Raw genomic sequence first — 22,648 nt, forward strand, 5'->3', positions numbered from 1 at the left:
AGATGATTACCAAGAACAAGAAGCCATAGTAGCATGTTGTATAGGACTACTTGGTATTAAGGGTGAGATTCTTTGGAGAACTTCCAATACAATATTATTTGCTGGACAAGTTTTTAATGAAAACCATTATCTCCCAATATGGCAATACAACTTTTATTGATACATGGGTCATGTAATCATTCAACGAAATGTTTAATCTAATCTAATTAACTATTAAAGACAAAAACAATCTAAATGGAAAAATGAACAATGTTTACTATTTGTACTGTAATACAGAAACTATATTATTCTGTTTAAAAAAAAGGTGTCTTTCGTAACTCATTGTCAGGTTATGATGTTTAACAAGATTATGTGACTACTGAAAAGAACTGAGACAACACTGTGAGAATAATAGATGTTATTGATAAGAGTAATGCGATGGTGTTTATTAATGACCTAGCTTTAATAATGTCACAGTCACGTGGCGCTTAACAAAAACATCTTGTATTTCTAGTCGGTGACTGCTCCGTTACGCAAGCCAGACACTGGTTGACCGTATTTTTGGAGCAAATGACTCACATGTGACCACCCTCTCATTAACCCTCCACACATTTAGATCTGGCGACTATCAAATGAAGAACATATTCAAATACAAGGTGAAGGCGAGACAATAATCATGCTCTTGTCTAATCAGATATTTGCATTCTAGGACCACTGGTCATCCTCGTGGAGTTTCTTAAACCAAGACAGTTTTAGTCATTTAGAAAACACTATTGTCAAATTCGAGTCTACTGCTTATGCCTAGGGGGCCCGATGGACAAGTGGTTAGTGCATCAACTCCACAGTTCTGCGATCGCGGGTTCAATTTCTGGTCTGGACCTTCCTGTTGGACTTAGCTGGGATAGGCTCCAGCACCCTTGGTGACTGTTGTGATGATAAGTGGTCTCAGCAATAATACAAGTGGTCTCAGCAGTAATACAAATGCAAGATGCTCAGTAGGAAATGGCCATTGAAAAGTTGGTGAATTCTCAGGAATGCTTACAAGATTTTACTCAAATGAAAAAATTAAGATGAGGACTACACATTGAACATTAACTGTGGATTTATGTTTCCTATACACTTACTCGTGGAGGCATTTGTTTCGGTTCCGATGCTATTGAAAGTTAAATCTAGCGAGAAATCATTTGACTCGACAAATACAAAATTCTGAGACCTCTGGAGCAAATTCCTGGAGGGATTTGAAGCTATTCGGAAGACAGTAAACACGTGGAAATTGACTTTGGATGTAGACGTCGACAATAACTGGTGATCGCCAATGATAACAGTTACAGTGGATTTCTACCCACCCAATTTGAGCAGTCTTCAGTACACATGAGTCAACAGAACACAAGAGCAGAGACTGCTCCGATCTCTTTGATAACATTTCATGTGATCCAACCATGCAAAGCCTCGGGTGCGTTGTAGAAAAGAAATCTTGCTGACTGAAGCTGGTGAGAGCTTTGAAATAACCCTCTGTGCATGTGAAGAAAGAATTACAGCCTACCATATTGTTTGCTGTTTTAAACAGGCCTCTCTTAGTTTCCTAACTTAGCCGTGAGAGCTATTTTAGCGTGAACCCCTGGCCATGTGTGACGTCAAACAGACGGCAGGGAGCTGCACTTAAAGAATGCAACCCCTTTGAGAAAAATGGGACAAGCCAACTTTATTTTTGTAATGTGACTTGTTGACGCCTGAGACCAACTTGAACCAAATATACCAATCCATACCCTCCTTTTACAAAAGCACGAATACATGAGCAAATAGCAGTAGAATTACGTGATCTGTTACTGAAGACTGGAGTATGGGATTTGGTTTAAATAAAAATGGTGGGAGACACAATGTTGATTGAATGACAGGAATCCCAACAGTCTTGACGCAGTATGACGTATTGCAGTCATTTTCACTGTGTACCGTATATATTAGGGTTCATCGGATGGGAAACTATGCAAGATGCTCAAGATGGTCAACTGTCTAAATAAACTGTGGTGCATTGGAATAAAGCAAGAAAGCCAAAAATTCAATCGTCAAATATAACACATGTTCGGTTTGGTTCCATCACGCGAGTGAGGAAGGATTGATTTCTAGACTATTGACTTAGTATCTGCATGTTCCCACCACAGTGACCAAGACTAATGGGAACAGGAATAAGGTGCATGGACGCTAGTTTGGATTGAGAACTTTCACCCACGCCCAATCCCTCAACTGGCTCCTTCTAACATCTAGGATCGTTGACAGGCGCTTTATTGATCTGCTGCCACAGTTACATAATCTCCCACAGGATGCAGAGTGGCCAACGACTCAGCGCTCAATACATGTCAGGCGAGTGGTGGTCTTGCATTGACCTCGTTTAGGGTGGACATACCAGTTAGAGCAGTTGTCTTCCGCTACTTTAAAAATGGCAGACCTGCGGTTGTAGTAAATGCAAAACAATGACATCCAGAGTTGGAGTTCTTGCTGACAAAAATGAGCAAACATAACTCCCTGCTGTCACATCAAATGGGTTATCATCAACTATCACATGATATACACTACATTTATTCATGTCTTGGCTATCTAACATGATATATCGTCTTGTAGTTGATTTTTAGACATGGTTTCAGCACTTGAAGCTGAGTGTTGTGCTGGCATGTGCTCCCGCAAACCGCCCCCACTACCTGGTGGCAGGCCCTGCAGGTGAGATGGAGCTCTTATCCCACCAGTGGGGGGCATGTGGAATTGGGGCAAGCCACACAAACAGATCTTTGTCTCCTTGTCACCGTGATCCACACTCTGAACTAAAATAGGGAATCAGCTGCTTCACACACTTGCCCTTTAGGCCCACTTGAAACCGTCTAATCTGAAACTGAATACACATTTTTCCAAGCAATTTTTCCAACTAGCAATGAATGGATAACCCTGTTGATCTGAATTAGTGCAGTTCAAATAGAATAGAATTGAATAGAGGGGGGCCCTGCAATCTACAGAAAATGGGGACGATGGATAGTGAATTTCCACAAATAATTGACACCTGTGCCAGTGAGTAAAATTCTTCTGTCATAACGCACCTGCAATCACTCGATCCAGTCCACACAGTGAAAACACAACTGCTGCGTTTAAGTTTTGCAAAACTATCGTAAACCAAAGCACGAGTTGCCGTCAGCAGGACCGTGACCCAGCTCTTTACTAACTGACAATCACTAGTCTAACACAGCTGCTGTTAAATTGCCGATAAAACAATTTGCAAATGGGAATTTCAATTAATTTAGTTGCTAACCATTAAAACGATAAGATCTGATCATGTCAATGTTGATCGAACTAATTAACTCAGGCAAAGTAGCAGTCATGTACCAGACATGCATGTGAAACAATTACAAAGCAAAATATCTGACCTGTGCCTCTGCCTTGACTGTTTGTTTTACAAACCTGCAAACCATTTTGACTGAAAGAGCTCTATCAATACATTCATTATTACCAAACTAATTCTTATTAGGTTAGAACTTTAATTCATCCCGCATTCGGGAAATTTCTTAGTTGCAGTAGCATGACAGACACAAGACACACAAGACATTGTAGACCTAGGTAAGAAAAAACTGGAGCCACACACGGGAAGTCCACAAGGTGGGGACCTTCTGCAGACTGTGATTGAGGTTAATGCACAATCCCACAGGAGTCTGGAGGTTTTAAAGATCATCTTCCTTGCCTAGATCCTCCTAAGATGTCAGATCCCCTAATCAGCAGCAGTGGAGTGGCCAGTGCTGTCCCTGCTCACGATAGGAAGGAGACGAGTACACCCTGAACTGATTGCCAGCCAATTGGAGACTTATTCTACAGTATATCAAAATGTGTTATGTTTTTTGGGATCAGGAATTAAATGTTTTAGAATAACCATTCCAATCTCTATCTCTGCCTATCGCTTTCTGTCTCTCTCACACACACACCAATGCGCACACCCCCCACTCATACACACGAGTCTGATGTAATCCGCTGTTGTCCATCACATGATGAGAAAGAACGGGACATGCTGCAGGGACTGCTTCCAGGAAGCTGTTAACTCAGTGCTAGTCAACTGCTGACAGGGGCTGGCTGCACTTAGAAACAACACCAAACTCATCAGCTCCTAAAAGTGTCACAAGAATAGGGCTAACACGGAAATGGAACTCTAAATAAAAAAGAAACCGCATCTGTTTTTACCACCAATGTGAAATAAACAAAAAGGCTTGTCTATCAGTAGCACGTACAATACTGTTATTTGTTTGTGTTTTTTGCTTTCCAATGTGCTTGCTGTCAAATCATTAAAAAATATATCTTATTTCTTGTTTTTGAGCAGGGGTTATGTGAAGGGTTTAAGAGTGAGTATTTCCCTAGCTGAAATTTCTGAATTCCAATTTGAGCTTGTGTGACCATGCAGATGTGTCCTTGACCACAATACTGAACTGTCAGTTTCTCCTGCTGTTGTGTCATTATCAGCTGAAGGAGGAGACAAAGTTAAAGCACTTTGAGTGCCGTGAAGGTTCAAAAGATATAAAGAAAAAACGTAATATGGGAACTCTATTTTTGGATTGAATAAATGTATATTTTTAAAAAAGACCCCCTGTGGCCGTTGACAATGGGTGTGTTGGTGGGCAAATGTCTATAATTTGTATAGAGTAGGGGTGTCAATTTCATTTTGATTTGCAGGCCACATTCATGGCAATTAGAGCTCAAGTGGAACGGGTCAGTATGTTTTAGGGCTATTAAGTTATAAATAACTAGTTTATTTTTCCCAGCAACATTCCCATTAATAGAAACATTTCTTTCCACGTGCAACTTCACATGCTCGTTTGTAACGGCACGTGAAATTGCCATAAAAATTATGGACTGATGCGCTTTTGTCGGCTCACACACACATTATACGTCTTCAACACTGTTCCACGAACCCACTGCAATGCTTCGCGCGATGTCAACATAGGCCAAATCCGGAACATTTTCTTTTCTTTTAAACCATAGGTGTAATAGACCGATTCCACACAAAAACACATGGCAGGAGAGATACTCCTGGTAGAGGCTTGTGATCGACTGCAGGCACAAAACAGAGTGAAGCGTACACACTATTAAAGACCTCCAGTTTTCTGCAATTAACCCATCAGCTCTGATCCCCAAAAATGTTGTTTCTAACGCATCACATACACTAAAAACACAACAAAATACACACTGTGCTTAACTGAACAGATTTATACCGTAAGGTGAAAACAAGGTCCTGGTGAGCGATTCCAGTGCCAAAAAGCGCAAAAAGCTCTGTGGCACTGATCATCTCTTCGTGTTGTATTTTTCGATGAAAACAAGGTTCTGGTGATCGTCTCCAGGGTCAAAAAGAGTAAAGGATGTGTGCACTGATCGTCTCATCTTGCATTTTTTTCCTCTGTAAAGTGATATCACATCTTCTCCCTCAGTGCTCTTTGATAAAGTTCTGCTCTGATTCTTCTGCACTGACCCAGGCTGAATGACTCCAGTGAGTTATTCCTACTCGGCGCCAGAGAGTTTGATTACCACTAGGGCCTTGAGACATGGACACGCTTCCATTTGTATGAAGACGGCTGCAAAAAAAAAAAAAGTGACAAATCTATCCTGTGCCAGTTTCCTTCTTTGCTAGGTACAACACACAAGGAGCAAGCGCCCTAGCTGCCACTGCCGACTAGCAAAAACCCAAGCCTCATACCCCTCCCCTGGGCCCCCTTCAGCCTAGCTGCATGTCTCTGGAGGACGCCTCTGACGTCAGCAGCTCGACTGGGCTGTTCGCCAGGGCTATGGGCCCTTGATGGATGCCGTTGGTCTGGGAAACAGCTCGCTGAGAGCGACGGCACACATGGCGCACACTCGACATGGCCTGCTCAAACACATCCAACGACCTGTAAACACCCCGCGGACACGTTACCTCTCTTGCGGACGTCTATCACACACTTTGACGATTGAACGAGTTGAACGAGCTGTACGTTAAAACAACCAAAGAGGTAAATTAAAAGTACATGCCCCAGAAAAGTCTCATGAGAAAAACCTCGGTCTGGTGACTGAAATAAATCATGGGCCACTAACCAATGACATACGAGGAAGATGATAGTGCTCCCTGTAGCAATTTTTAATTTAATTTGACCCGAGGAAACCATATTTCAGTAGAAAAAAAACAAAAGACAAAACTGTCACAAAAGGAAAGGGATGATCTTGTCTCTATATACTCACTAACTAATGTACTTAACATGAAATATGGTATTATTTTATTGAATACAAAGCCATTGCATTTGCAGGAAGGCATGACACATGGCGGGTCTGTTTTACAGTTTATATGGGGTTTTACAAGGATATATTTAAGTCCTTAACTGAGGGCTGAAGTCTTTGACATTAAAAGGATGTCCCTTGAACAGAATAAACTAGCATGTTTAACCATTTCATTGCTATTGTTTTTACAGGGCACAGAGAGTATTCGACTGTGAGTACTTGTTGTACGGCCTGTTCATGTAAGATGTTAAAAGGAATGATGTATGGCGATTAACATAAAATTGTGACGACCTGTCAACAATTACTCAAATGATATGCTACCGTTTAGGAAGCAGATTTTTGTAAAATTAAAAATAAATATAGCGTGTACCGATTCTACGACCTTGAGGACTTCCCATGTGTGGCTCCAGTTTCTTAACTAGCTCTACAATGTCTTGTGTGTCTTATGTCTGTCTTTCTAGTGCAACCAAGACATTTCCTAAATACCGGATGAAATAAAATTCTAATGTAATTTAATCCAAAAATGAAAATGACTAGGAGTTCAAGTTACTTTCTGATATATTTATGCAAGAGTATTGTTCAAAATTCTACTCTGCAGAGCATAGCATTAAGGAATGATTTATTTTCTGACTTGATTTTGCAGTATCAAGTAATGAAAGTATTTAGGAAATGTATGTCAAGTTGTCAGAAATATACAAGGTAAAGTACAGATTTTAAACAAAAAACAATGGCTGGTCTATGCAGCATATTTTGACTTTGGGTGGATTGAGAACATATCCACCATGATAAATGGAGTTTCACTGTAAAAGCATAAAATGAATGTTGATATCCAGGGCAGCTCCTATTTGTGGTCAATTTATTTGGGATTATGCGGCCTCAAACACACAAACATGTGACCTAAGAACAACATGACAAATGGTCGAACTCTGTGTCAATATACTTAAATAAGCAGATCCAATCATGACTCGGGCGTGATGCCGAAAAGTGTACGCCTGAACAAGTGTGCATGTGTGTGTGTGTGTTGGCGCGTGTACCTGCAGCCCTGCTGCTGGTCTTCCTTTTCAGCCATCTGTCCAACGTCTCAGCGCTCACGCTCTCCAGCACAAAGTCATCCAGCATCTGCGGATGCAGAGAGAGGTAGGCCTTCACTTTCTCATCTGTCAAACCTGAAAAGCACAGAAGCAAAGCATGGTTTTAGCTCACTTACTACTGCACAGCCGTGTTGGTGAATAAATAATGCAGGGCGGATTTGGAATAAACATATTAGGGCGGTATAGGAGGAAAACGACATATAGGGAATTGAAATAAGTGTTTTACTCTTATGTGACAACGCATGGCATACAGTTACTGTTTGGTAAGTATGGCAGTACTTTATGTACTCATATAAACAGGACATGATCGTCTATGTTTACAGTCAAGCTGAGTCTCGGGGGATCGGAGCCCCCAACAGAGGCAAGAGAATGAAGAAGGACTTGATTGCGCTTAATAGGCAATTAGGATCTTGAGAGGTCGCTAAGTGCTGCTGTTTACTGTCTGTCTTTGTTGTCAAGGAAAAAGTCTTTTGCCAGATTATTGTTTAGAGGATTTGGTTTCATGCACTTTTTATTGTTATAGTGTAAATTATCAGACTATAAATCGCACCTGGGAATTAATTAACACTTGCAAAGAATACACAATCAAGAAAAAAAAATATATATGTCATACTGGAGTGAGTATAAGTTGCATTTTTGGGAGAGCAATTTTCATTTTAGCAGAAACCAATGAAAACACAGGTTAAAGTAACGGTAGTAAAATGGAGAAAAACTGGCTAAAAAGGCACCTGTTGATACAAGAGTCTTTTTTAGACAATTATAGTCTACAAAAAAAGCAACAACAACAACATAGCAGGCTCTCGGTGGATCAGAGTGGGAAAATAAAACGTATATAAGTTGCGGGCCCAAAAAAAACAATGAAAAAAGAGCAATTTATTGTCTGGAAAATACGGCACTTAGTTTGGACAACATTAGATTTGCTATTTTCTTAATGACAGCTTTTTCAAACACACACTTTGTCTGTTCATGAGTTCTAAAAATTGGCTTTTTGTTTCAGGTTGGTTGAATACAATTGAGTATCTTGACACCCTAACCCATTACCAAAATACAGTAATTTCAGATAATATAATAATAACAAAAATATATTTCACCTAGGTCTATAATGTCTTGTGTCTGTCCTGCTACTACAACCAAGAAATTTCCCGAATAGGGATGAGATAAAATTCTAATCTAATGATTCACAAGCAGAACCAGTAAACAGACAATCTGGATTGGTCAGTTACTCACAAGAAACACACCAACCAACACCCACAGTTTTACACCATCACTGAGTTGATCTGCCTTACGCAGCGTGCACCACAGGTGAATATGCCATTGGCTGTCAGCCTTTGGAATAATTCTAATACATTCATTTAAGTAAATATAAATGCATGTCAAGGTCACAAAAAGGCCTGCAATTGCATGCAAATAAGGAAATGTAAGGTGGAGGTAAGGAGGCTTTGCCAATTGCAGGACGCGGCTCTGCATTCTGACATTGTCCAGACACGAGACACAGTGCTTCAGAAGTGCAAGGCCTCATGAAACTCCTGGCCAGCTCTGACGCAAATCGGCAGAATATGGCTTCATAAATCAAAGCAACTTAAAGGGAGCGGGGGCGTTCCGATGAGAGCTGCGAGAGTCGGCAAAATCGGGCATGACTTTTTGTGCAATTTGGAACACTGTCATGCGGCAGGTTTTTAACACAGAAATAGTATTGATCGTTCCTGCAAAGTCCGAAAAGTAAAAACCCAAGGCTTGTCGATTATAATAAAAGTGAAGTTGTTCAAGATTTCTGGTAATTATTTGTTCATGTACATGCAGAAAATTGCACAACTGGCATCTCATGGAGGATGTTTTTAAAAAGAGGTGACGGGTGAATGCTTTCATTTCCCTGAAAGAACAGCTAAGCTCTGTCGTTTTTAGCGAATGTTAACAGAATGAGAACGGGATGTTTCTTTAGGAGAAACTGGTCAGCTCGAGTGTTTACTTCTACATGATGGTGTATTTGAGAGGGAAAGTTTGTAATTCAGGCGGTGTGATGATAAAACAGGGAATTTTTTGCACACAGTGTTGAATACAAGCTAGTCTGCATGAGAGGAATGAATGAGTAAGAAACAAGTATATAACAGGGTCATTTTCAAATTTTTAAACATTCAATGAGTACACCAAAACTAGGATTTGAGTTTGCAAATATATTGACTGAAAATAAGTAGGTTTAGCGCGATGTATATTAGCGGCCAGCAGCTTGTTGCACTGCATGTTCACGGGTGAGTCAAGCTCATTTGGCAGAGATATGATGCCTGACTCAGACTTGTGCTTCCTGTGTAAAAGCTGAAGGCTGAGTTCATGCAGTGAGGTATTGTTACGTAATACTTATCTGGACGACAACACGCCACACCCTGACACTGGGAAAAGGAAGGCCGACAGAGTCACAGTCTGTCTGGATCGCTGGGCCCGATTGCGTCAAAATTGGCCCAATCAACTAGAAATAACATACTATACTGCCATTTGCGTATTTTATGAACATTTATGTGGAATCATGGCAAAACAATAGATTCTTACCAGAAAGAATGACAGTTTACAACCTTCCCATTTGATAAGGTCGGACTTTAATACTTAATTTTACGTAAAACTTGCTTTCAAAAAGTACTTGCGATGCTGCACTGAATTCAACGCGTTGAAGCAAGCAGACGTCAAACCACATACAAAAAAACGGCTACGTCATTTATTAATATATCCAATATCTCTTAGCAACTAATATTTTCCTCCAATGTCTCAACCATTGGACTGGAAAATGGCGAACTTCTTGACGACATTTGACCTGTTACACTTTCACACAAGAAGAAAAAGCCCTAGAGTCTATTTGACGGCAGATCATCTCTTTTATATGAGGCTCCTTTAGAGAATTGGTGGGAAAAAAAGAAAGTGCTATGTAGCAAGGCCTTATTTTTCTAACCACAACCTTTGTGTAGAACAATAACTGGGACTGCATGGGAATGTTCTATACTCTTGGGCAACATATTTGATTTTCTATGTTTTTATTACTGTTGCAGGTCTGCTATATTCGTTAAAATACAGGAATGAAAACTCAATTGGCAACCAAGATGGCAGATTTTCCAAGTTATTTCTCATCTCCAAAAGTCTCATTGTGAAGAGATAACCATGAATGTGGTGGTGTACATGTGCACAAGTCAGACAAGATTTGTTTGCATTTGTCTATATAAACATCAAATTACTCACACAGCCAATGATCTAATAATCTTGGTAACTCATCAGCACAACAGTTCCTGTTCAGCAGTCTCTAAACAAACGCGCATGTTATTAAGTTGAGTTCATTCTGTCACTGCCACTGCCGATGAGGTGACCAGGCCTTGTTAGGTAAGTGACAAAGGAAATTCATCCCTTACGAGATTTTAGTGTGAGCATATTAAAGAAAGTGTGATACAGCACTAAATATCTGACAAAAGACAACCGTGCACACTTACACCCTTACATACATAGGGTCAATTTAGAATGTCCAATCAGTCTACCATGCATGTTTTTGGAATGTGGGAGGAAACCAGAGTAGCCGCAGGAAACCCACACAGGCCCAGGGAGAAAATGCAAACTCCACACAGGTGGACGTGACATGAATTTGAACCAAGGACCCCAGAGCTGCGAGGCCGACACACTAACCACTCGCTCCACCGGGCCGCAGTTTGTTTACAAGCTTATTTTGTAATCCTTCGAATTATTTTGTTGCTTTGTAAAGCTTGAATGGAAATAAAATCAATAACTAAATTTTTTTGATATAGTATTTTCCACTTGGTTCCGCACCATGACATGATCGGCTCCATTTCTGATTGTATTAGGGGCATATATATCTAGTTTTGACTGTTTGCTCATCGGTCTGTCCATATATGTGGTTGACTGTGCATGTGTTGGTGTAAAAACAAGATGTGACTCGCTGTCATGTACCTGCAGGTCAATAACAAGGATAAACGGTGATGTTAAGTGTTAGTGTGGTCATATTCTAAGTGAGCTGTGCAGGAGCATGTTAAGTGAGCGTGTGCTTTCCGTGCTCTGGTCAGATGATGTCAAGTGGTAATGTCATACGTTTTGCTGATCTTTAGTGGGAAGCAAGTTTCTCCTCAGTTACACGCTCGTGAAAAACGAGCAAAAGGGGGAAAGGACCACTTCTATTGAAGCTTACACCACCTGGCAGAGAGTCAAGGGCAAGCAGCCAGGGTACTACTTTTCACTTTTCATGACAAGAGTCTGAGGCAGGAAGGGAGAGGATGTGTGTGTGGGGTGGGGAGCGGCGGGCTTGGAAGCAGGGAGCGTGCGTCAGCAGCTCCGCCTGGGACTCCCTTGCCAGGAGGTTTCAAGAGCATATGGTTCTTATCTTATCTGCTGTGTGAGAGGGGCACAGCACAGCGGCCAACATCGACATTCAGCGGGCACCTAAAATAAGCTTTGATTTCTCCTCCCCCATTTTTCACCTATTTTGTTTATCAAGCCAGGGAGGAGTGTGTGTGTGTGTGTGTGTGTGTGTGTGTGTGTGTGTGTGTGTGTGTGTGTGTGTGTGTGTGTGTGTGTGTGTGTGTGTGTGTGTGTGTGTGTGTGCATGGTTGTGAAAATACAGGTACACATGCAGTATTTCTACTCATCTCCAGAGTGTGTCTTGACCTGTGCAATACATTAATACAAGTCAGTCACACTTGATTTGGGGTAAAAATCGGATTATTTTTATACCTACAATGGAATATCAAAAATGTTCTCAATAGGCAAACACTCAAAAATAATTCAAGTATTTATATACTCATAACCCATTTTAGCCAAATTTTACAGAGACATTTATACATCCAAATCAGGTGTCATTTTTAAGGAACAAAAAAACGAAAAATATATTTTTTGCTCACTATTGATAATCGTGATTTAAAAGAATTAACTTGATATGTTCAATAAATAATCGCTAACTTTTCACAAAACAACTGCATGCCATTCAACCCAATGTATAGAAGAGAAATATTTACGTATATTGAAAATAATCACATCGGCAAAGGGGACAGAAAGTGAGAAAGATCTCCATGGAAATGTACTTTGCATTATTTCCACTTCCAGGTCATTACACACAAAGGGCGGGGGCTATAAATGGCAAACGGAGATGTAGATAAAACATCTTGATGTGTGCCCTCGCAGGCAATCAAGTAAAGACATAATACCCATCAAGTGCAACATCACATCTCAACTTTATAATTCCACTGCAAAACCCATATCGCTTATCCTGTTCAAGATAATCAAAAAAGTTGAGTGTTACCACGATCGTCTGTTCATCACCGCCGATTAAGAATGTGGCACCGAGCTGGAGTCGGCATAAAAGTGAGTGTGAAGCCTAACAATTTCAAGAACGGCATCACCTACGAGGACTCGCGTACGTTACCGCACATCTGGACTAATATTGAACTGATGTGAAGATCTAATGAGAACCCCAGAAGTCTTCTCCTGTGTCACATTTTTCACTGAGTTCCAACATGAGGTCAAGTTGGAATTGAATCTATCCTTCCGTGGCCTTTTCCCATCCCCTCAGATATCAAGACGTTGACCAGCTGACAGAGGGGTCATTGGATAGAGGATGCCTTGAGGAGCCTGTCATCTGTTTTGTCACTAAATTCATACACTTTGCCCTGGCACCGTTCCAGGGTCTCACATATTTGGAAATAAAAGGTTTTAAAACTGCAGCTCATGATTATTTACTTTGGCTTGAACGTAAATGTTTTATTAAAGCAACAGAAAAAAGGTCTCGATGGAGGGCTCCCTCTAAAGGTGTTCAATGTAAATGAACATTAGAGGGATCATTGGCTGCCTATGTCGATTAATTCCGCATTTTTATTAGTTTTTGTTTATAGTGTGAATCAAAACAATAGGAAAAGTTTAAGAATGCCATAAAACCGTGAGTGATGAGAGGAAAATATGTTGTTTAGAGGAATTGAAGTCTGATATGTGGAATTCAAGAAACATTTATGGATTTTTCACATTTTTAGGATGTTTGAATGCATTCTATTGAGCTTCTGCATTAACCGCTGCAATATCTCAACTGGGATACTTCATCCCGAATTCACCATGGTTACTAAAATGACAGAGTGTTTACTTACTCAAGGTCACTCACTGTCTTGCAGTGCTGTCACTTGCACATGTCTACACTTCAGAAATTCACCTTTTTTTTCCAACAGTGATCAACAGGTGATTTCATGAATGCATTCAAACAGTAGGACACCATTCAAAGGACATCATTAAAAAAACAAAGAGAAAATTCCTGGTTTCAGTTACTATGAATAAATATTTTCCTTCATCTTCCACCATTCTTGGTTTTGTTTGATTATTAAAAAGTTGTCTTTTTTTCCAAATGCTTTATATCGTACAATGCGTTTTTTTGTCTCGTTAAATGAACAAACATTCTAATACGTGCCATATGTGCTGCAATGTCTGGGCAATATTTGTAGTTTAACTAATCATTTTTACACAAGATAGACCGTTCTTCTTGTGCTGATATGTGAAGTGGACTTTAACTGGTTTCATTCGTGAATATATATAAATACTAAAACCCATCTGAATCATTATAATTGTCCCATGACATTAAAATATGTTGTACAATGTACTTTCAAAGTGTCAAACTGCTCGTTTCACCGTGTTGATTACCCAAGTCAGATTTGCAAAATCTGTATGGGAGGATAACTTGTCCAATTGTGCAAAAAAGCACCACAGTTATAGGGAATGCAAGAAGGCTAGCTTATTGGTGTAAAACAGTCATGGTTATTTGCGTATTCTTTCCCATCACAAAATCGGATCAAGAACATCTCTGGACAATATAAAAATACTTATTGCTAAAGCAAACACAATATGAAAGTCCATAGTACATTATTAAAACAACTACAAAAGTAGATCAAACTATGTGAGTTTTACGATTTTTTTGTCCTGATATAGGTACAGTACACTGTAAAAGTACAATTACACATATGTCATGTTTCTCTGCCCATAACTTGGCAGATCGGCTAGTGAACAACTACAACGCCGTCTGAAACACTGTCATGTAAAAAGCCATAGGTAAGCAGAGGTGCATCGTTATATTCATCTCACCTTGCATTGTGTACAATACATGTCACAAGGAAAGCTGAAAGCTATTTTGAACACAAAAACACACCAAAAATATGAATGGAATCATTTCACATTCATATTTCACTCAAGCTTGTGTTTTTATTCCATGGGATTGAGCCGAGTGTATGTTTACATATTCACTAAGTGTCAGGAAAAGATGTCCGTGAAAGCGAGAAGGCATGCGGTCAGGGAGGAAATGTCCAGAGTGAGAACTTCCTGCCTGGCAATGTTTAGCGTTCTTCATCCATTTAAGCAATTTGTCGAAAACGCAATTGGGTTTGGAAAAAGAAAAAAAAACGCCTGAAAGATCACATTAAGGCTGACCTTAAATGAACACAGCTGACCAACAATGCAGCCACACAAGCCACTAAAAACAGTTGGATCTAACTAGGTGGCCTACGAGCTTTACAATGAGATGAGCAACCAGCCACGTCAACAAACTCGAATCCCCATTAGTTTGTCGTCCTTCAAAAGGATACAAACAATGGTAAACATAGCATTACTTGCTCCAAAACAAACCACAGAAAGTCCAGTCAACACTCTCATACTGTCACATGAAACATCTCAAACCACAATTAAGTCCGTTGTTTTAACAATGCTATCATGATTCGAAAGAATTATTCCTCCAAGAAAGACAAAAAAGATGAAAAAAATGCAAGGTAGCTGTACAGAATTTCCGACACCTAATGGAACAGGCCATTATTTAATGTCATGGCTGATGGTTTTACCAACGTCATCAGCGTCTGATATACGTACGAAAAAAAGCCATGGCCAAGCCTTTTTACTTCTCTCAAGCTATGTAATTGAGAATACTGCAGCTAAGGAAGACATTTACCTTATTTGTTGGTAATTATTCTTTTAAGTGCGAACTTTTCACCCACTCCTGAGTATTACCAGGTTTGTTATTTGTGAACATACCAAACCTACTTGTCAGTAGAACCTTTTGTTTGAACTCAGTTATAATAAAGACTGAGTTACTCCATCTAAACTCTTATTTTCATGTCTGACCAGTCACCAATCCCTGCAAAACATGTATATCATTATAGCTGAACGCATCATTAGTTTTGGTGGAATAAAAAGAATTTGCACGTCATGGCTTTGAAGGAAGAAAGGTGTATTTTCTTCATTTTGTGACATTGTCTGATCGATTTCCACACTTGAAGATAAGTTTTTTGTTTTTTTGACAACAGGAATGCATTATAAATCATTGTAAGTTTAGACAGCCGATTACTGAAAGCTTCGACAATGTTAATGGCGCAGTAATTACACATCTAATCATAGCAAGGCCCAAAAAAATGACATCATTTTTCTTCATTGTTAATTCTCTCAGAATGTCACAAAAATGGCTTTTACTAAATTCCCCAACAGCTTGTTTTTGCGTGTAAGCTTTCCAAGAAATGCAATTCCCTAAAGGTCATCGGACACACTGGCGGAATATCCTAAATGGCATGACAGCATGTGCCGCAGTTAATCGCAAATACTATCAAACACATCGTTATCCATGCGGTGGGTAACGTGGAATGAGAAATACACACTAGATGGGAGTGGATCTGAGAAAGGAAACTTCAAGGGAATTGAAAATAGAGAATTTTACAAGCATGTAACCAGGTGGCACTAATTTTACAAGGAAACTAGTTTCATGTTATGTTTTGTGGTAGTTTAATAAGAAAGTTACTTGATTGATTATATAAAAATAGGTCATTAATTCGTACACAGCTCGCTAAATTTTTATAAGCACCAATTAATTCAAATGAAAAGGAATAATTGTTAGTGAATTGAGAATAAATGGTAAGGAAAAGATTAATTGTTGTTATTAAATCATTGTTTTACTGGACCCTTGGCCTTTTTACTATAGTTTGACAGTTTATAATCCAAGAATGTATCTGTTTTCCTCTTGCCATTTTATTTCCTTATTTTAGGAAGTTTAGTTCATTTTGAAGTTATTGTAAACAGTCCAATGTTTTTTGTAGTCTTTTTTTATGTTGTTCATGTCCACAAATTAGTTGTTGCATTAAAAACTAAAAAACATTCCACATTTTCACAAAATTTAATGGATTTTTTTCTTACTTTTAGTTGGCTTTGTTGCTTTTCATCATTCCACTGGGCACTTTAATATATTGAATGTTGACAAAGTCTAATGTTGCTGTGTAAAAGTTTTACAATCACTTCATAGTGGATAATAATCAATTATTGGCAGTAAAATAAAAGGGGCCCCATAAATCTATGTGTTTAGCACAACAGGAATGCAATTGACTGTATTTATAGAAGAGTTGACTTTTTGCAGAAAATGTAATACAGTATACGAGCAATGGAGAACATTTCATAAATTGGCTGCAACTTGAATTGGCTTTCTTAAGGTTGCATCCATGCATTGCTCCCTCAGTGTCACTCCATGTTTTATTAAACTGGAGCGCACACGCTACCCAGACAGCGAATCAGGCTCCTTCCCGGTCCCCACCCGTGGAAAAGCCATCAATTTGTCATTCATAAACTTAAGTGGGCTCACATGAGGAGACAACCCACGTCAAAATGTCACTGCGTCGCACGGAACTGTTGCAGGACTTAGTCTTGGGCATCATCTTAAATCATTGACCTTAAGATTGAAAATATATAGATATAATATAATATAATAATAAATAAATATAAAGTCTACCTACTTGCACCCAGGAAGCAGTCCGTTAACCTTCTGAAACAGCTTGTCGAAGACGGACCATCTTCCATGTCGGACAGAGAGCGCAAACTGAGAGAGGAAAAAGTGCGCTAAACCCAAAATGTGGTATTTCAAAAAAAAAATGAAGAAGGAGAAGAAGAAAGAAGAAGAGAAAGAAAACTACTCCAGGACAAGCCGGGTCCTAAATCTAGGGAAGGGCGAGGAGGGTCGTGTGCTGTCCCCCCACCGCCGCCGCCGCCACGCCGCGCCGCCACCACCGACCGCACCTCCACCCAGCACCACTGGCCGAGCGTAGCTCCAGTCTGTCCGCCTCCTCGGCGTCTGGCTCCGCCGTGGATGTGCAGCAGCAGACTGGGCGAGCGAGTAGAGGCGACGGCGGAGGAAGGGAGCGCAGTCAAATGCACACGCGCGCACGCGCATGCACGCACAAGCACGCACGCCTAGAGAGAAAGCGAGAAAGAGCGTGGTTGTCAAGTCGGCCACAAGCAGGCTTTTTCCGATCATTTGGTTTCACAATAAAAGGACACATGCGCCTTTTCTTCGCTCCTTTGAAGGCAAGAAATAGAGGTGCTTTCTCCTTATGCTCGCTTTCACCCAGAAGTCTTGGACATTATCTCGAACAAATCCAATTTGGGATGTAATGTGGTTGACAATATACTGATGTGTGTGCGTGTGCGTGTGTCTGTAAGTTTTGGATATGTTTCAAAACATTTTGTAAGGCAAATGACTATTTTTAGTTATTAATGAAATGAAATTCACAATCAACTGATAATTCCATTTTTCACGACGTATTCTTTACTCTTATGTATATTATTGTATTGAATTATATGTATATTCATCTCATTTTCTGAACCGGGGGTGCTGGAGCCTATCCCAGCTGACTCCTGGGCAGACGCGGGGGATACCCTGAATCAGTAGCCAGCCAATCACAAGGCACCAGGAGACGGAAAATTATGCACACAGGGTGGCCAACTCCGGTCCCTGAGAGCCCCTATCCAGTCGGTTTTCCATATCTCCCTCCTATGCCGCACCTGAATCAAATGATCAACCCATCAGCAAGCTGTCCAGAAGCTTCATACCGATCCAGATTATTTGATTCAGGTGTGTTGGTGGAGGGAGACATGGGAAACAGACTGGATAGGGGCTCTCCAGGACGGGGGTTGGCCACCCCTGGTCTAAATATTCGCGTTATCAAGGTCAAAATGGTTTCTTATCTACCAAAAGATTGCAGTTAACTTCTCTTCTGTGACATGAAAAAATATTTTTCTTTGCACTACTGCTTCAGTAAAGGGTTCATGCACTTCCCAAGTATTTACAGTAAGTCAAATCATATCAAATTATTAAAATGACTTCTGAAGTGTAGTTAAATATTCATACTTGGGAGCTACTTCTTCCATCTATATGAATCAACTCATCATATTAATGATATAGTACCCTATAATTTGATTTTGATGGATGCAATACAATTTACCTATTTTACGGACTATAAATTGCACCTTTTTTTTGTTACGTTGAGATATTTTTTCTCTTGGTCTCTGATAAAATACAAAAATACCCCCCCAAAACTGCAGAACATACTCTAGTACGACATATACTGTGACTTATAAAAATACAGTCATCACATGACCGAAGTAATACTCTAAATTAGCGACATCAAAATATAAAACATTTGTGGCTGAGCAACACATTTACTTTGTACCACTCTAAAACAGTTGCATTACAAATATTTTTTCAAAAGCATTGATCAATAAGTTGACTATAGACCCAACATGAAGACTATTAGCTCTTTTCTTAGCTCGTCCAAGTCATGGGTTACAAAATGGAGAGAAAAAAGCTCCCCATTTTCCAGCATTCAACATTTGACTTAGTAGTAGCGAGTGCACCTTAGCAGCTCGTCAGAATGGTCAGGCAACATGATCCAGCATAAACCCCCTGTGCCGCAGCGCTACATTCTGATCATATCGAGAGTCAGAGAGGAAGGTGTGGGAGCGACGGCGGGTTACGTCAGCATGTGCACTATCAATCACTGGCATTCCTACACTCTCCGGCAGCTGGTCCATTCAGAGGTCACGTACTGGCGAACATAATGAATTCTGGCTGACGCATTCTGTCGCTCTTCACTTCCATTTGGGAAAGTGGTGTAAAAAAGGTACAATAACTTGCTAGGACTCTTTTAACAGTGCTGATGGTAAAAAATCTCCAGCACTTGTGAAATATGAATCTATAATATTCATTATAGAGAAAAAATGGGGGAAAATGTCATTCGTAAATCAAGGCACGACTACGTCACAGTGATTTTTGCTTGATATTATAATGTAGTAGTAATAATTTACCTGCTATTTTTTAGAAATATCCTGCCCCACAGTTGGGTGAGGTTGGAATATTTTGCTTCTAATTTCCGCCAATTACGATCTACAATTACATTACATTTCAATTAGTTAGGCGAATTTTTCGGTAAAAGGACTTCTAATACAGTTGATTACTTTTATTTTCAGTGTACAAGCTTCCGTCTTCCTCTGGACTGATGTTTCAGCCACTTCTGACTTCTTGTCACTTTCAAACTTAGTGCCAACTACTGTGAACTGCTGAGGCAGGTCAAGAAAGACATAAAGAAAACCAGCGGGGTCATCAGTCAGAAGGAGTAATCTTGATCATGACAACGCAAGGCCTCACGCAGCAGCCCAAACGGTGCAGAACATCACCGAGCTTGGCTGGGAGCGGCCCCCCCTCACCCCGTCTTGCAGCACAGACCTTCAGACTTTGGCTTGTTCGCTCCCTTGAACGTCTTGACGAGAGGCACAAAGTTTGTGCATGGATGGGGAAAGTATAATGTGCCAGTACTGGGATACTATGTTGAAAAGTAAGCGTTTTATTATTATTCATTACGAGTTGTTATTATTATCATTAGTAGTCCTTATACTGAAAAAAATACCTTACTTATTGAATCTTCCTTGCATGTGGAAAGTCAGAAATCTGAATCAGAATATATAATATTCCAAAGGGTTTCTCCAGGTTGTTAAAATCTGAAAGTTAAGTCATCATTCCATGTGATTGAAATGAATGTTTAAGAGATATCATGATGGATGTGATGGAGACTTAAAACTTGTGACACAAGTAATACATTTAAGTCAATCAATTAAACTGCCGTGCACCAAAGAAAAATCAATTCTCCCAAGCAGGTGTTTAACCTCAAAAGCATGCCATTGAAACAGTGGTAGAATGTAGCAAATGACCAGACAAGCTCGCGAACAAAGAATATCTAGCTCCCCTTCTCTTCATCTTACGATGTATGATTTCTAAATTTCCCGCGGCACACCTTAGCATCTGGTTTGGAAAAGCTGTCTTAAATGACTGTTGAGCTGCTGGGCATATTTACAAACGTTAATTAATTTGCCTTTAAATTTTCATTTTCCATCGGTTAATATATCTTTCTACTTATGCAAATAGTAAAATGAATTTGAGCTAACTCTCTGGGCAAGGCTGATTACACCCCTGGCCTAATCGCCAGTCCTTCACCATGGCAAACGCATAAACAAGTATTCACTCTATCATTTGGCTCTGTCACTGAGTCGCAGCTCCACCCACTTCAAATCCATAGAGATCTGACGAGTCAAGCCCAATACCCACATAAACGCAAAGCAGTATATCAATTTCCAAAAAGTAGACGAAAGTCATTTACAGGGCTTTCAAAAAATCTTACTCATTTTCTTAAATTAGAAAAAAAACAAATGCTTTAAATAAAATGTACCCTGCAAAGTTCGTGACTAGGCGTTTATTAGTTTATGTGAAACGGTTCTGGACGAATAACCTAAAGCGAAATGTGAGAGATCACAAGGGACGCCACAACTCCCCGTTTGATCCCCAGTGATTCTGTTCTCACCCTCTGTTCTTAAAAAAGAAAGTTACTAATGGAGTAGTTTTTTTTTAATCATCATCCAGTAATACAAAGCATCCATCTAATAGCAGTATTTCTGAATTGTTTTAACTATGGGATCTGGATTTTCTATTATTATCTGCATATGAATATACTGTACGTTCATGTAATATTTTACGAGCCACTCGTTAAGATTCACTGCTCTACAGTGCATGCATTTGTCTTTCTGTCACATGTATAGAGTTCCTTTATGGTTGTAGCAACACTCGTGTCCACAACGGGATCACCATCTGACTCCAAGTGGTCGGCGGCCATGATGAAACGTTCCGGCCTCTCGGCTCTTTTTGAACAATGATGACTACAACCTCTGTCTCCCGTTCACGCGCTAACGTCGGCTCTCTATGGTGCTTTCTACCAACCTTATCCACTTAAGTACATTTTCTAATTCGGGGAAATCTACAGTAGGTGCTTTTTTTTCCTTTTTTTTTTTTGGACCGCCCCGTACACATACGTTTACACGCCGAGTGTGATGTGAGTGAAACATTTACAGATCACATGTGAGCTCGGAAACAGGAACATACACGCACAGAGGTGCATGGTCACAATTACTGAGGCACACAGAAAGGCTCTCACACATCACATGCAGAACGCACACACACACACACACACACACACACACACACACACACCATAGAGACTTGCAGTCCCCTCCTCCCCAACTGAATAGTCTGTTCTGACAATCCACAGGACAGCCGGCGCATTGACGTCAGAGGCAGGCCCATGAAAATACAGGGTCCCTGGGGGGCTGAGGGAGCTATGCACATCTTCACAGCTTGGCTCGTAACTAGCTCGACAACCAAGCGGCAGATCACTGTTAGGCTTGGCTCTTTATTTGTCTGAAAATGCAATCGAATGAAAGAAAGAAAGCAACAAAAAAAAAGAGAGAAGAAGAAGCAGATGAAGACCAAGCCCTACATTTACACAAAGCCCGACGTGGACAAAATTTGCATGCGACTGCATTGCGGATCATCTTGCCGTGACGTCAATGGACGTCACCGTGCACTGTGATCCATTAGGACAAATGTGAGATAAGTACATAATTTAGGTTAATGGAAATACAAATCAGAGCACATCATTAAAGTCGCTGCCTTGCAAGAGTGGCTGTCAGATTGCGGTATATGCAACACCCAGAGAAGAGGCGCAGGCCTCGGAGAAAAGATGAGCTCTTTGTTTATAACTCAATCTTTGTTTGGATTTTACTGCAAAGTCGCCATTAGGACATGAGAGTCTTTCATCTTACACTTTGCTCTCCTGTCGTCTACATCTGATATTATGTAACCGTCATTGTTTGCATGGCTCCACTACTCTTTGTGGTGCACTTTGAGGGTCTTTGGAGATTTTTTTCCAGAATAGGACACAAGCACTCATCAGTACCACATTTTCCTTGTAATGACATAACTGTAGTTTCAAAGGTTTTTCATATTAGGAATGAGAAATAAATAAACAAAACAGTGAGAGCTAGCGATAATTTGCCACCAAAACCCCCAACATTCAAATGCATTTTAAAATAAGAAAGCAAAAATGGCCAAGACATAGGGCTGCACAATGAATTCAATTTTAATTCTGATCCCAGTTTTGGCAACCACAATTGAA

The 22,648-nt window shown here is 40.1% G+C and overlaps 1 protein-coding gene across 6 annotated transcripts in view; it reads right to left on the reverse strand.

The window, feature by feature from the left end:
- pde10a (phosphodiesterase 10A) overlaps positions 1-22,648 on the reverse strand; it is a 41,445-nt gene that overhangs the window by 9,767 nt on the left and 9,030 nt on the right. For 4 of the 6 annotated variants that reach the window (XM_077729607.1, XM_077729610.1, XM_077729606.1 and 1 more), the window contains exon 3: positions 7,281-7,412. In XM_077729607.1, the coding sequence (XP_077585733.1) occupies positions 7,281-7,412 (132 nt within the window). Of the gene's footprint in view, positions 1-7,280; positions 7,413-17,107; positions 17,556-22,648 lie in introns of those variants that run through there. The other 2 variants (XM_077729612.1, XM_077729611.1) reach the window with 1 other exon arrangement.

The sequence above is a fragment of the Stigmatopora nigra genome, chromosome 12 (assembly GCF_051989575.1).
Source record: "Stigmatopora nigra isolate UIUO_SnigA chromosome 12, RoL_Snig_1.1, whole genome shotgun sequence".
Taxonomy (NCBI): domain Eukaryota; kingdom Metazoa; phylum Chordata; class Actinopteri; order Syngnathiformes; family Syngnathidae; genus Stigmatopora; species Stigmatopora nigra.